General features: G+C 38.3%; 1 protein-coding gene across 1 annotated transcript; it reads right to left on the minus strand.

Annotated features, from left to right (window-relative positions):
- Positions 1-587: 587 nt before the first annotated feature.
- Positions 588-16,876, minus strand: LOC122136827 (3 beta-hydroxysteroid dehydrogenase type 7-like). The gene is given in 7 exon segments (XM_042721425.1): positions 588-611; positions 9,597-9,759; positions 10,413-10,512; positions 12,269-12,297; positions 12,299-12,378; positions 15,838-15,993; positions 16,861-16,876. Coding segments are annotated over 7 exon segments (549 nt in total). The 3' UTR covers positions 588-606.
- Between the last annotated feature and the right edge of the window lie 212 nt (positions 16,877-17,088).

Genomic DNA, 17,088 nt, shown 5'->3' on the forward strand with positions numbered 1-17,088 from the left:
ACCCTTTTACTTGCTGTATGGGAGACATCCACGTTTGCCGATCGACCTCTTGTTCAAGTTGACACCTATTGATGAGGAAAATAAGGATCCAAGAGGATATGCAGAGAAATGTGCTGAGCGAATGACGGAGGCATACAGGATTGCTTCTGAAAACAGCAAAGATTCCGGTGCATGTGGAAAGAAGTACAATGATCAGCGTTTAAGAGGAGTGATTCTTCAGCCTGGTGAGCGTGTACTTGTGCAAAACCTGGGAGAGAAGGGAAGTCCTGGGAAAGATAACCTATATGGTAAAAGAACAAATAAACAACAGTCCAGTGTACAGAGTGGTAGCTGAAACAGACAGTTCAAAATCAAAAGTTTTACATCAGAATCTTCTATATCAAGTGAATTGACTTACCTGTTGAGGTACCTGAAATTCCTCTTGAGAAGACAAAGAAGCGTAAAGACACAAGATGGCAAGACAAAAACACACAAAAAAATGGATAAAGATGATGAAGGGAGCAATGAACATTACTACTGGGTACAAGTGTTAGATAAAAGACTGTATGACTCAGAACCTACCTGTGATACACCTACCAGTGATCTTCCACAGCAATGAAGCTACAATCAACCTGAAAGAGGAAGACAAAGAACACATACAGAGATTCTGAGGACAACCTGGAAAAGATGAGATACTTGCCTGTAAATATCCTAATGATTGTGAATTTACTTGTGAAGGGGTAAAAGACAGCTGGGGGGGCAGCTGTGGCCTAATGGTTAGAGAGTTGGACTTGTAACCTGAAGGTCGCAGGTTCGGGTCTCAGTGCTGGCAGGAGTTGTAGGTGGGGGAGAGTGAATGAACAGCGCTCTCTTCAACCCTCAATACCCATGGCTGAAGTGCCCTTGAGCAAGGCACTGAACCCCCAGTTGCTCCCCGGGCGCTGGATATATAGCTGGCCACTGCTCCGGGTGTGTGTTCACGGTGTGTTCACTTCTCACTGCTGTGTGTGTGTGCACTTGGATGGGTTAAATGCAGAGCACCAATTCCGAGAATGGGTTATCATACTTGGCAAATGTCACAACTTTCGACATTGACAGAAACACTGACAGAATCTACACGTGACAGAAGACCCACACAAAGGCTTACTTACGACATGTTAGGTCAGCCAACTACTCACATCCAACAGTGAATCATTTAGAAACTTGCAGCCCCTATTGGGAGTTATCATGTCACCATAATACAAAAAAAAAGGAATGAAGGAGATATTATTGTGAAATATATGCTGGTAAAGCAGCCTTTGGAACACTCTCTTCCAAACGAAATTATTTCATGTATAAATTAAAGTACATTTACACACCTGAACAAACAGTGGCTATTAACAAAGCAAACCTGTAAGCACTGAATGACTTTGATATGAATGATGTAGACTGTGAGTGAGTGTTAGATACATGAAGTTGAGAGTGTTTTTATGATGTGAGTGAAGTAATGTTTCCTTGTATAATTTCTGTATTTCATGAAGTGGAGAGTGTTCTTAATGATGTGAGTGAAGTAATGCTTCCATGTATAATCCTGTATATATTTTATGAACTTTTGTAAATGTAACATATGTCTAGGGACTGCGGGTGGAAATTAGCATTTTTTGCTATAACCTGGCACACGACATCTCTTCTTTCTTAGACTAATGTTTTTTGTGCAATGTCCCTGATTAAATATAAATAAACTCATTCATACATTCATACGCTGTTTTCTCACCGCCGCCTACATTCACTTATTGGGCACTCCCTATGACTATTGGGTACTAAAAGAGAGAATGATGGAGATATTATTGTGAAATGTATGCTGGCAGGAGCCATCTTTTCTTTGCTGTGGAGTGTGTGATACACCCATGTGTAATCACAGTGGTGATGTCTGTTTTGTTAAATTTTTTAACATTATTTATTATATTTTTATGAAACAGAAAAAAAAAGGAAGTCAATTTTGTACACTGCGTCTTTTTGTTTATTCATCACCGTTTGAAACAAAGCAGTTCCAGGCAATAGAGGGAGTGGGATGTGCGAGGTTGTCATTAAAATAAAAAGCCAATAAAAATTGCTTGTCCTTTTTGTTTCTCTGATAACTCAGGTGTGTGTGTTTACAAAAAGTGAAAAAATAAGTCAATATCCATGTCAAAATGTACGCTCAAATTTCTTATGTGTTTGTAGTCTGTAGCGTATAAGGGCCTGAACCAGACAAATTAAAGATTCGATCGGGAGCCTGGTTGAAACATGAGCTGAATTCCACAGAAAGGCAGGATGTTGTAAATCAACTCCTAGCACCACAGTCTGAAGCAAGATAACTAACCAACTCTTTCAGAGAACAGCTTTCAACATTAACACCATTAGAACAATTATTGACAATTTCAATTCGAAGAAGAGATTGTCTAATTTGGGGCAAGTAATCGAAGAGATGGACAGTTTGACCTTCACATGTAAAGCCATGAGAGTAAACAAGATCGTTGGGTTGACTTCCCCCCCACCTAGCAGAACCAGACTGAAATTCCTAAGGAGAACCTGTTAACCCTTCTGGTCTCCACAGGACGTATCCTTACTCCCCAGAATGGCACAGAGAATGCCTTCCAATGCATATATGCACCAAAATGAACTCAAAAAAGACTTCTAAATGGATATCAGTCCATTGCTTAACTCCATATCATACATGTAACCCCCACATTTGATTTTAATGTTTCTAATCACTTATTGTGTATGTATACTTGAAATTCAACAGGTTACATGCTTAGTCCTTTCATGCGACAGCTCCTAATTTAGACAAAACTGCTTTGGCTTGAAACGTTTTCTGACCATCAGTTATTTGTCAAATGTATCATATTCTTGTTATAGGAATCATGTCCAAATTATACCCTGCAAGAGCGGGAAAATTCGGACCACGTGCTTGATAAGATAAACATATGATTTATGAATGGGTGGACAAACAATGCAACACCCCCGCCAGAAAAGACAATATCTAATTGGTCAAGACAACATTTGGGGGTGTGGCCAAAATGCCAGTTTAAATACTCAGGACACCATCAAATTTTGCTTTTAGCTTTAGCTTTCGTTTAGCTTTGCTATCAGGTCATGCCAGCTTTTAGCCTGCTTTTTAGCTGCTGCTTTTAGGTCATCACTTTACACTAGGGTTCTTCGAGCGCCGGTTCCAGCGTGCTTCGGCCTGCACGCCTGCTACTTAGCCACGATGAGAAGAAACACCACCTAGTCTCATCAAACTTTACTTCTGTTCTTTTACTTTAGTTTCTTTTCTTTCTGTTGAGAGTTCGTGTTCTGAGTTAAGTTTTGTAACGCTGTGTCTCTGAGTCTGACCTCGCGTGCCCGTCTGAAACTTCAACCAGCCCACAACTCCGCATCTTCAGCCTACGCCCAACCACGGGCTTCCCAAGACGTCACTTCAACGACTACTGAACTTCCAGCCAATCAGCAACCTCGGGAAACTTAGAACAAGCGACAACAAAGGGAACCCCGTTACACCAGGCATCACAAGTAACGTACCTCCAGACTCTGATCTGTACTGGTGTTATCTAATATAATTTTAACCTAATTGAGGAACTCAATGCGAGGGTTAATTAAGTGACTGATGGTTGTTCATGTCTATGCAATTTCACGTATTGCTGTAAACTTGGGATTCCACATTTTCATTCTCTTAAACTCATTCTTTCCTAACTGTCTATCTTCCTGCAACTTGTGTGAATGTGAGTGCGTGTGCATGTGTTAGATTAGTTTATATGTCTTAGATTTATCTAATAAAGCCTTATTCATATTGAAAAGAGAAGTATCTTGTGTTTTGTGCTCACAAGGTTAATGTCTTAAACTGCCGATCTTGTTACTGTGCTAATTAATAGTGTTTTCACTATACTTAATATCCAGCGCAGATTTGATGTTAAACGGCTCGTTCAGTGAATCGCTGGCCGTTTCAGTGATCAGCCGTGAAACAGTGATTCTGTTCAAATTCCCTTTAAAATCTTAAATGATTCCCTTTGAGCTAAATTGACCTGTTTCCCTTACATAGTCAAACAGCTTGTATGTGATAAAAGAAATCTTAAGTTAATCGAGAAGAGTTTTTCAAGAGTTCACCGGGTAAAGCAAAGGATGGTCTGTTATGATTTCGGCCATTGATCTAAATGTAAATAGAAAAGTACCTCAGCATGTGATAATTCACAAAGAAGACTCAGAAATTGTAAATATGTATATATTTAGGGAAATGTATGTGTGAACAGGAAAATGATGATAACTTGTGTCATGCGTGACATTAACAATTTGAATGATACTATTATAGCACCTGTGTAATGATGAAGAATAAGTGACAGAGATTCAAATGGTTATATAGAAACTGTTTCCACATGAAAGATTGTGTGTATCGTTTGTCAGCTGCGTTTACATTGTGACTGTGCTTCAGATGCAATCAGCGGAAACGGTTTACAAAAGTGTGGCCCAAATGGCCCATGTAATTAACCCATTAGGTCAGTGCATCATGGACTCTCCATGGGAGAGGTCCTATCAGGTCATCATGAGGTTACACTATCATTGACTCTCCATGGAGTGTTATTGTATTGTTTGTAGCACATTTGTTACCAGGTATAAAGGTCTGATCTCACACACAGTACCTTGGGTTAAGATTGTTTGAAGGATGACATGCTAACATCGCTGCTGAAGAACTGCTACACTGCTACCTTCAATAAATTATTCACCGCACAAAAACTTTGGTCAAGCTTACTTATTTTATGTATTAGAGAAATCTAGTACATTGGCAAGCCACCCAAACTACTGCTCAGCCAAATACAGCAAAATCTAACACACAGAAAACATAAGGACTTACTAAAGGGATTTTAAAGTGTATTTTACAGATGCTGATGATTATAAAGGCGTAAGAATGAAATGCGTTTTATAACATGAGAGTAAAATACAGGAAACATTTTTTGAATTTTTGAAGATTTCATTGTTGTAAACAAATACAAAAGAGTACAGAACTGTGTTTTTATTCAATGAAAATGATTTGCGATAATATGAGTCTATTTGAGAAGGACATTGCAGAGAATTGATTTTATACTGTTTGACATGACAGAGAAATGTTAATAAAGACGCTGATGGGCTGCGACTGAGGAAAGCCACTAAAATTGCTTAAAATTAATCTTTCCCCCAAAAACCCACATTAAACACCACACATTCTTTTTACTAATCTGTCTACATGTTCCACACACCACGGGACCGTAACATAAAGACTGGACAATAATTAGATTAATCACAATTAACTGATTCTATTGACAGTCATGGTTTACTTATGGTTTATGCTTGAGGTTTACATAACTTTATATAAATAATCTAATAAAAAGTAAAATATAACTAGATTTTTTCTAGATACTGTTTTATAATATGTTTTTTTTTCACATTGCAAATGTCTTTATATAAAACAAATATGTGACTACCTTTTTAGGAAGGTGGGCCCTTGCATGGAGATCATTATAATAGGGCTGTGACCAAGCTGCGTGAGTGAAAAAAAAAACAGGCTCTTCAGGCAGACGCTGCCAAATGTGTCAAACTGACACAAATGTTTTCGGCAGTAGCAGGACCTTCACCAGCTTCCGTAGCTGATGAAAGTTGTGGTGGTGTCGGAGGCAGTGGCATTAACAGTGTTAGTGAGGAGGAGACTCAAGAGGAGAGGGACAGAGATGAGGGAGTGAGGATAGAACCTGCGGTAAGCCTTGATAAAAATGAGCCAAAAACAAGTGGTGGACAAACTGTTGATGATAACACTACAACAATAAAAGAAGTTGGCAGGCTATACACTGTATGATGTGTATCATGCATATCATCTTCTTGGGCTTGCATATAAGTTCCTTCTTACCCTTTCCCTGACTCAGGTGGCCTGTGAAAGAACGTTCTCAACACTCAAATTCATCTAAAGCAGACTTAGGAGCACTTTGTCAGCAAACAAACTGGAGGTATTTATGATGATGGCCACTGAAAAAGACATTCTCATGGCATTACACTCAGACACAGAGAAGAGTGAATTATTGAGAAAGCTGCTCTTGTAGCTTAATAAGGTAAGATGTTTTTGAAATGATAATGAAAATATTCATTGCAATGTAGCAGCTGTCTTATGCTTCCTTTAAACCTGAACCTGTCCCTCCCTCTCACACTCACTCTGAGTTTACAGTAATTCAATGTTACTTTTATCTAGGAGACACTGACCATCTGAGCGATCATGTATCATAACTACTCTCTCTCTCACTCTCTCTCTCTTTCTTTCTCACACAGACACACATACACACACACACAATGCTCTTTTGTTTTTAAAGGTTCATCCAAGGAGTTCGCAAGCATCCTTTTGACTAAGTGAGTTTACAGTTTATTCAGTGCTATTCATCATTTATCAATCATTTATCATGTGTATTTTCTTTCTCTCTCTTTCTCCCTTTCTGCCATCACTTGTTCTTTATTGGAGTTCACCTGCATCCTTTTTTACTTGGTAAGTTGGCAGTTTATCTAATGCCAAAGACATTTATCCTATGATCAATAATTCATCATATTAACTTTCTCTCTCTGTCACAGTCTTGAGTTTTAAGGATTCATCTAAGCAGGGTTCACAGGGCTCCTTTTGACTTTTCTGAGTTTAAAATTTATTCAACACCACTTTGCTTGGAAAAAAGTGATCATCGGATTAATCCTTTCTCGTGTCAGTTTATAAACTGCTACTTTTATCAATCATTGATCAATCTTTTACCATCATTCTCTGTCTCTCTCTCTCTCATTGTCACACACACACAGACAAGATGTACAAGGAGTTCACCTGCATCCTTTTTGATTGGGTAAGTTAACAATTTATTCAAAACAACTTTTTTGAAGTACAGTATTTAATGTGTCAACTCTCACTGATTCTTGCTTACACATTACATGGCGTTAGTAGTTTTAAAGAGTAAGAGTTGGTATACATATTCAGAGCAGGGGAGCGCAAGAACGGGTGGTATTTGTGATCTTATGTGGTGGTGGGCCGGTCTGGGCCAAAATGCCAGGGCCGATTTTTGGTCCCAGTCCATCCCTGGCTTTGACGGTGGCAGATTTTTACCTCCGTGGTGATAATGGGACCAACTAGGATCAACGGTGTTGACTTATATAAAAAAATAATATTAAATATTAATTTAAACGTTAAAATGAAAGAATTAATCACCTGCAAAACTGCTGCTTCTGTCACTTTTTCTCTTGACAAGAAGTGCATTTTTTCAGTCGCACTTCAGCGCCAGGCGCGAGTCAAACGAGCGTGAAAACGGTAGGCTACTGTGCTCGCAGCGCGTGCTCTTCAATTGCATGCACAAAGGCGCCGGTGCGCGATGTAGCCTGTATTCTTTCATATCAAAGCGTGAAATAAACTACATGCATGCAATGTCGTGGTTAGTTAAGTCATGAATATACCAAACAGGCGATTAAAGCTGACTTAAATCTGTGCATGTAATATTTTTTATATGAGTCACATTTAAGAACATGTCTCTGAAATGTTTTTCAAATCTGTCCTGTAGCAGCCCAGCACTGTCTCACTCATCTAACACACCCGATTTATCTCATCAGCGCGTGTTTATTTGAGCACTTCTGTCAGTGAATACGCAGCCTGCAAAACACTAAAATGAATATTAAAGAAATAATACAGTTAAACAAGAAAGTAGCCTAAATAAGTTAAATACACCCTACCGGACACGAGTGGCGCAGCGCGACAAAATACTATAGAACGCATATACTATAGATACAAAATACTATAGAACGAAGAATAATAAGTGATGCTACACTGGATGCGGCACGACACGACAAATCCCCGACAGTAAACTGCCTCATTCTATTTATGAGGTACTGACACAGAGTTGTGTGGACACTAGACAGACTCAACCTGTTGCGATGCGGCGGTGTCGCCTCCGGTGTAGTAGACCCGGTTCACTGTTCCGCCGCCGAGCAAGCGGCGGATTGACTCCTGGTCTGCACGCGCTCTCTTTGAAATAGGAATCGTTCCCACATTTCTTGTTAACATCTTTCATTTATCACTGTCTCGTTTGTATTTGGCCAGTTTGAAGAAAGCCTCGCCAAACCTGACCAGCCTGGCGTTTGCGATTACGGGAACTTGTACAAACGTGGATGGGTGACATGAATGGAGATGGCTCCAGATCGGCGATGTCTTATTTGGTTTCCCAACAAGGTCCATTGCCCCACAACACAAAATAAATTTGCTGAATGCATAAACTGTATTTTCCTGCGCTCAAACCTGCCAACCTAAAGGAAACGCTGTGTTTGGTGTTTGAGGTAATTTGTGAATTACCATAGACATAGTCTAAATAAAACAATTAGCAACTATTACAGTTATTACACTTGTATACAAAACTTATTATGCTTGTTATAGAGTACGTGATGTCACGTGCACTACCGCAGGTGGCAGTAGACAACCGTCACAGCCCTAACATTATAATTAGGGGTCTGTGGCATCAAAATGTTTAAAAAGCTCTGTCTTAGACCAAGATCTGTCCTGTGACAGATTTTTTTTTTTCAGATTCAGAGAAAAATTAGTGGATTAAAGGGGGGGATTTCCAATCCCATCCTCTTCTAGCATATAATGAATATGTAATCATAGTGTATTACATGTAATATAATCATAGTAATTAAAACTAATGTATGTATTCTGTTATTTATATTACAAGCAATGACATTCATCTGAATCATTATATAATTAAATGCTTTTTATATTTTTTTTATTAGAATTTGAACTTTGTTCTTATTTCACTTTACTGTGTTGATGCTAGTTTTATAAGACATGTAAAGGTAAGTGTTAATAATGCACCATGTATCCACTACACCTATACATCCTTGCTTTACAGTTCCATTGGTTACTATATGTTAAACTGAATCAGAAGTAGAAATTCTTGGACCTCAGATCAGGTTTTCTCTGCATGAATGTATTGTTCTGTTCCAGTAATGTGCTGTAGCTCAACCTTGGAAGAAAGAGACAGTATCTATGTTTTATCTAATTGTTTGTTGTATTGAGAGGCATGTGACCATGCCAAAGAAATAGTCTCCAGCAGACTTCAACAGCATGAGAAGAGTCCTTCTAGGAATTTATGACTCACCTATGACCCTTATCAAAGTTGCATGTACTTATATAGAACAAAGGATGCCAAAGATAATGTCTTTAACTTGCATTGGGGACAGAATACCATATTTGGCTAGAGTTGTCTGTACCGTTAACCTATCAGAACCTATAAAGGTTACGTCATCTGATCATCCATATGACCATAAGTACTAGTGTTTCTATATTCTAAGTTAGTTCGAAGCTGGCTTCTCTTATTCATTTTCTATGGCCCTTGGAAGTGTTGAGAGTTCTGTCTTCAGTAAACTCTGTCAACTGACTGAATTTCAAATTTGACTCCTGGTCTTCAGTGAGCATATTGATTTCTCTAAAGGGTTTAACTTTAATTCCCCTTCAGGATTAAACTGACATCAAATCAATTTAAATTCTATCAAAAAACGAAGCCATTCTCCTGAGTTCCACTGTTGCCATGTTCACTGTGTTCTGTTGTCACCAGGAGTCTGATGGTTACCTGCATAGACTCTTCCGTGCTCTGTGTTCTGTGGAACTCCTCTGATCACCCAACCTCCGGTCCGCACCCCATTCAGATAGAAGTCCTTCATGAGCTGATGCTGTTCCCCATAGATACCGGTTGGCCGTAGTGAGCATGTGTAGAGAGTGTTCCCTCCCTTTACCTGATCATGGAGAGTGGCACAAAGGAGAGAGAAATAAATCAATAATTGACATCAGCAGAAAAGCATAGAGAATTGTCTTTTTACAGTTCACTCAGATGCAGAAGATACATCAACAGCGTTACGAAGATTTATAGTATTTACTGGGACATGCCAATAAATGCATGGCGTGCTGAAACAAAAAAAACAAAGGCGTAACTATAACTAACCATAAACAATCATTTAAGGCTTCCAACTTGAGTGCTATGTGCCATTCCTTTCCCTTGGGTTTGGGTGGGTGCAGTATTGTGCAAAGTTGGAAAATAGCAATGAAATGAGAAGCATGAGCTCCAGTTTCATCAGAATGTCAGTAGATTTGATTAAAGTTAAACTTTCTAGACTGGCAAAAATGCAAACATGTAGTATGCATCTCCTGATTGTAGTCTTAAAAACAAATGTTGAGTTTAGAAGAACAGTATTTAATCATCTAACTTCAATTAACAGCTTTATTTATGGCTAAAAAATGAAATAGCTGCTTCTATTCATTAATCAAACTCTGTGTGTTTGTAAATGCTGATTGTACTTTTTCTATATAATTAAACATGCTAAAAAGGGAAATTCAGGATCCATTCAAAAGCAATGCATGATTGTTTTTACTCCACTGGATTGTGTTGTACCTTTGTGCCATTGGCTCCCAGCACCATTTTCTCAGCTGAAGCTTTGGTCTTAGGGTAGGGCATCTCATGGAATATATTATATGGAGTATCCTCATTCCCTCTGTGTCAAGGAAGAACAACACCAAGAGTTAAAATCTGGGCAAAATGAAAAGGTAATTAAGTAATAGGTAGCAGAGCTACTTATACCCAGAAGGCATTAAGTTGAAGCCTTAAACCAGGTCCTTAACTAAAATCATGTGCCTGACCGACCAGTGCTGTCAAATTATACCCAAACTCAGATCCATAATGCTCACACTCTTTGTTTATCCTCTACCCTCTAAATGAGTAGACACAGATCCACTCTTACAGCTTGCACAGAAGAAATATGAAATGCATGCACAGAATGACACTATATCCAAACAATGGCCCAAACTTAACAGACTCAAACAAAGTTGATGCTATTCCTGTCTATCCTTGCAGAGTGAGTGTAAAATCTAAAGCGTTAGGTAAAATACTAGATTTGAGTATGTATGATTATTAGTTATTCAAAGTATAACTTTGGGTTTGAGTTGGGTTGTGGTTATTAATGACAATTATTTATAGAAATATTTTATTTCATTTTACTGTAGCATTTAATATAATGTAAAAGCAGCAGACATTAGAACACATTTCCAAAGAGGTTGTTAAGGGTTTTTTTGTTTGTCTTTTTTTATAGTTGGCTATGGCAGCACGCACTTTCCACCAAAAACAGTTTTTATCATCATGACCTTAGAAAGCCATTACCAACGGCAAGCAACCAATGATTAGCAACAATATTAAATATCAAAACACTCCACAAGGACTTGATAAAAATGTGCAGAAAAGGAGAAAGAAAGGGGGAGAGAGAGAGAGATGAAATGTAATACTGATGCTTTTTAAATAATTACATTTTCATGTGGATGTGTGCATATTTGTGTTTTTCCAAAAATACAGGAAAATATTTCCATATGCTTATTTTACTCCTATCGGAAAGGATTAAAAATCTGTGTGTGTTAGTCACTCTCCAAGGAAAATGTTAATGCTTTAAGCATGTGGCAGTAATGAAAACCTTTCAAGCCAAGGCTTTGCTCTGTGTCCCACTTTTAATAAAATTTCTTGCAAGACTACTTCAGTTAAAAGCCTTTGTTGCACCATCAGATGTGAAACTACTTAAACGTCATCCTAAAGTTGTCTTTGGATCACAGATAAGAGCGAGTGACATTTTTCTTTGGTTGATTTCCAGGCACATGATCTGCCCCTTGCAGGTTTGTTTATTACATTATTTGGGGGCTAATGGATTGTCCTTTCATCAACCATAACAGTGCAGTCCTTTTAAACCCAGATTTTAACATCATAACATGGAAAATACATCGGCTTCCCTTCAAAATCAGCACAAAAAATGTGAGAGAAAAAAACACCAGATCCCATCTATGCTGACTAGTTACAGAGCTGGTAACTGCTACTTCAGAAATCGCAACATTAGAACATGTGACAAATCATCACAAACGACGTGCTTTGAGACATACAAGTGTCACTTATCAGGTGACTTATAGGAAAACAGCATAAATCATAGACTCTCTCTCTATATGAAAGTTGGAATAACACTCCAAGGGCATATCTAACTTGACTGTGGCCTGTAATTCTTCAGCTTGAAAGATATTTCAGGATGTAATGTAGTGTATGTTGTGAAATTCTGTCATTCCAGAATGCGTTCAGCGTGTTCAAACCCTTCCCTTCTATTCTCTCAGACATTCCCTCCACAATACTCAAATTTTTAGTGAATATTTTGAATTTAAAACATGTCACTTTGTAAGGAGTTCTTACATATATCAAACAGCTATTAAAATAAAGACACTTACCTGATGAATGTATCTCCTTTCACATTTGGCACCAACCACCTCCATGGAGCTTGTATAGATCAAATACTGAATACCAATTTCCACACATGCGTTTATTACATTCTCCGTCCCTGATGGAGAACAACATCCAAAAAAAAAAACAATACATATTAAAAACACATGGCAAACAGCTACAGGGTGAAGAAAACAGGAACACTACCTAAAAAGAAAGAAAGACTTAAAGCAAAGCTTTAACTGACATTAATGAGAATCATTAAGCTTGAAACTGAAGTATCAGATAAGTGATAAGTGCAAAAAACAAAGGTAACCAGATGTGCATTGGCTTTTTTACTATGCAGATCATTCAGTGGTATTTAAAGAGAAGATTTCTAGAGGAGTAAGGTGGAGTGCAAATGTGAGAGCAAAGAAAAGAATGATATGATAGGAGAGGATCCAAAGTAGAGGAAAATTCCAGTACGAAAATAAATTCATCATCTCTTGCTCTAGTTTTCATCTGTTAACCTACTAATGCTATAATGACACAGGCCTCAAGACATGTTAAAGAACCCTTGAAGGGATACTCCACCCCAAAATGAAAATTTTGTCATTCATCACTTACCCCATGTCGTTCCAAACCCGTAAAAAGCTTCGTTCATCTTCGGAACATAATTTAAGATATTTTGGATGAAAACCAGGAGGCTTGTGACTGTCCCATAGACTGCCAAGTAAATAACAGTGACAAGGTCCAGAAAAGTATGAAAAGCATCGTCAGAATACTCCATCTGTCATCATTTGGTTCAACCGTAATTTTATGAAGTGACGAGAATACTTTTTGTCTGCGAAAAAAACAAAAATGACGACTTTATTCAACAATTTGTCTCCACTGTGTCTCTCCAAATCAGTGTAGCACCATTTTGGAGAACAAAAGGCTGAATGCATGCTCTTCTGTGTCAGCTGCGCACTTTGAATAAAGTCATTATTTTTGTTTTCATCACGTACAAAAAGTTTTGTCGTCGCTTCATAACGTTACGGTTGAACCAAATGATGGCAGATGGAGTATTCTGACGATGCTTTTCATACTTTCCTGGACCTTGACACTGTTATTTACTTGGCAGTCTATGGGACAGTCACAAGACTCCTGGTTTTCATCCAAAATATCTTAAATTATGTTCCGAAGATGAACTAACCTTTATGGGTTTGGAACGACATGGGGGTAAGTGATTAATAACAAAATGTTAATTTTGGGGTGGAGTATCCCTTTAACCAGTAAGGTCTACCACAAACAGTCAGAATTGAAAACATGCCGATGAATAAGTGTAAACACAATGAAAGAGTGATCTGAACACATAAATAAATAATCATATCTGTGGTAATACACAGTAGACTGCAGGTGGTGATGCGTTGACCTTTTTAATGAAACTGCATGTGCTCTATTCTCATAAAGCCACATGATCTGTCTAGGCCTGCAGGAGGTTTTATTGTACAATAGCTGTGGACTATGGTTAAAAACAACATTTTTGATCTTATTATTCTCACTTCATTACATGCAGGAAGAGTGGGATGAGAATTCCTGCCTTCTTTGTGAGACTAAATGATGCATTTCCGGACCAAACAGACCGTAAAGGTTACTGGAAATGTCACCAAAGGAAAACTGTGGAATAACCAAAACATACAAAACACTAACTTATATTTACTCTTTACTACCGTTTGAGGTCAGTAAGATGTTTTTAAAAGAAATTCATACTTTTTTTTCTCCAAAAAATTCAGTACTTTGTTTGTCAAAGAATTCTGAAAAAAAATTAATAGATAACAATGTCAATTAAACGTTGATAATAATAATAAATTTATTGAGCAGCAAATCAAATTAGAATGATTTCTGAAGGCTCGTGGTGACACTGAAAACTGATGTAATGACTGCTGAAAATTCAGCTTTGCCATCGCTGGAATAAAACCGTTTTTTTTTTTTTTTTTTTTTTTTTTAATAATATATTTCCACAATATTACAGTCGTGGCCAAAAGGTTTGGCAGTGACAAATTTTGTGTTTTGAAAAGTTTGCTGCTTCAGTTTTTGTAGATTATTTTTCCACATGTTTCTATGGTATACTGAAAAACAATGATAAGTATATCATAAGTTTTAAAGGCTTTTATTGGAAAAAATATATTGTGAGTCAATATTTACAGTGTTGACCCTTGTTCTTCATAACCTCTGCAATTCAGGCATGCTGGATATTAGCTTCTGGGCCAAATCCTGACTGATGGAGATACATTCTTGCCTTATTAGTTCTTGGAGTTTTAGCACAATTTGTGGGCTTCTGCTTGTCTACTCTCGCCTTTTGAGAACTGACCACAGGTTCTCTATGGGATTGAGATCCGGGAGCTGCCTGGCCACGGATCCAAAATTCTTTATCACTCTTGCTTTGTGACATGGTGCTTCATCATGCTGAAAAATGCTCGGATCACACCAAATTGCTCATGGATCGTTGGAAGAAGAAGTCGCTCTTGCAGGATGTTTTGATAACATTCTTTATTCTTGGCAGTGTTTTTGGGCAGAATTATGAGAGAGCACATTCCCTTGGTTGAAAAGCAACCCCACACATGGATGGTCTCAGGATGCTTCACTATTGGCACGTCACAGGACTCATGCTACCGTTCACCTTTTCTTCTCCAAACAATCGATTTTCCAGATGTCCCAAACAGTCGGAAGGGAGCTTCATCAGAGGAAATAACTTTGCCCCAGTCTTCTGCTGTCCAATCCTTGTACTTCCTGCAGAATTTCAGTCTGTCCTTGACATTTTTCTTGGAGAGAGAAGTGGCTTCTTTGCAGCCCTTCTTGACACCAGGCCATTGTCCAAAAGTCTTGTCCTCACTGTGTGTGCAGATGCTCTCACACCAACCTGCTGCCATTCCTGAGCAAGCTCTGCACTGCTGGAGACATGATTCTGTAGCTGAATAAACAAACTTGTGAGACTAGCATATCTCAGAGGCGCGCGCAATGCATACGTGCTGCGTCATCCACCCAAACGGCTTCAGTGTATGACAGTCAGCGGAAGTGAGAGAAAAGGTCTTTATTATGTTTGAAATATGGATATTTTTCTTACAAAAACTCATGGATTCACTACAGAAGGCCTTTATTCACCCCTGGAGCCACGTGCGGCACGTTTATTATGAATGCGCGCATTATGAATGACTGCAGCACCCGCTGACTGCAATGATAGAGCTTGGAACAGCCAGGACAATTTGTAATATAACTCAGACTAGAATCGCCTGAAAGAAGAAAGTCATATACACCTAGGATGACTCAAGGGTGAGTAAAACACAGTCTCATTTTAATTTTTAGATGAACTAACCTTTTAAAACTGTACAGTTTTAACTGTATTTTTGATCAAATAAATACAGCCTCGGTGAGCATAAGAGACTTCCCAAACTGTTGAACGGTAGTGTATTTTTAATCTTATAGTAATCTCCAGTCTATCTACTCATTTCAAAGTTTATTTCCTAAACCATATTCTGAAGCAACTCCTAAACCCTTTCAAAGTGCAAAACACTGACATCACTTCTACAAAGTCAATGCTATCTTATTCTTCACTCACCTTGTACATTGACAGCATAGATGGCCTTCTCAGGAACCTTATACCACACATCAACTAAACTAGCTGCGTGGAAAACCAGGTCTGCTCCCTGAAAGGCATCACGCACGTTCCCATAGTCTGTTATATCTCCCGGCACCACCACCACCTTCACATGCTCTGCGCATAAAAGAGAAAGATACAGTACATTGTTAAAAGCATATTGTTAGAGTTTCTGATATGTAGGTGTATCTATATAAAAGGGTTTTTGTGTATAATGAGGTAGCTGTCATGCAAACACACACGCAGCTGAGAACTGACGTGACTACCAGTACATATAATAAAGCTATTGTTATATAATGAAAAGATTTCCATAGAAGTCGAGTCTACAGACAAACATCTGCATCCTTGTAGCACAACAAAGTATTCCAGTGTATAAGGGTGTAACCAAGGTCACTTTGGACAGCATCCTGTTATCTCCATGATTCACCTTTGGAAGCTTCCTGATAAAATTTCAAGGCTCGTAAGTGATATTCTGGATTGCAATGACACAATTATCTAAAACAGGAAACAAACAATAAACTCCATCTACGCAGTGGAGCAGCACCACCCTCGTCTAAACAAAATGCATTGTTCTCATTCTCACATACCAGATATTTTTCGCACAATGAACACGGTCATTCATGACTGCTCTCCAAAGAACTGCTTCTTTTCTGATCTCTAAAGTTCCAGTTGCTTTTGGACATATGCATTTAACAGCTCCACAGTATTACAGGTTTTTAAACCACTACACAAGACAAACGATTAATGTGAGCCACTATCAACTGCTGTGCATTCCAGATGTTCAAATAAACACGTCTCCAGGTTCTCTCACATCTGGTGATGGTTAATTAACTTAGCTTTATAACCATAACACATGACAAAGTCTGCCTAAGAACAAAGCATTCCAAGTAGTAACAAAATCAGTCACATACAAAAATCACTTACTGGCTTACTATGCAAGTAAGTCAATGTTTCAATGCTTCTGATAAAAAAAGGTTATCTAACTTCTTTCTGTAGCCATTTGGACTTTGACCACATGCTAAGCTGTTGTCTTTTTCACGTATCTTTGTGGAAGTAAAGTGAACTTTCCCCGATTAGACCCTGGGATAAAAACTAGCAATATATGTGAGGACTAGAATACATTAGGGCAGAACAATGGATAAACATTGTATGAGACCCACTAGATAAAAGATTAAAAGAACACTTGGCTAATAGATAAACATTTGGCAAACA

The sequence above is a fragment of the Cyprinus carpio genome, chromosome B3 (assembly GCF_018340385.1).
Source record: "Cyprinus carpio isolate SPL01 chromosome B3, ASM1834038v1, whole genome shotgun sequence".
NCBI lineage: Eukaryota > Metazoa > Chordata > Actinopteri > Cypriniformes > Cyprinidae > Cyprinus > Cyprinus carpio.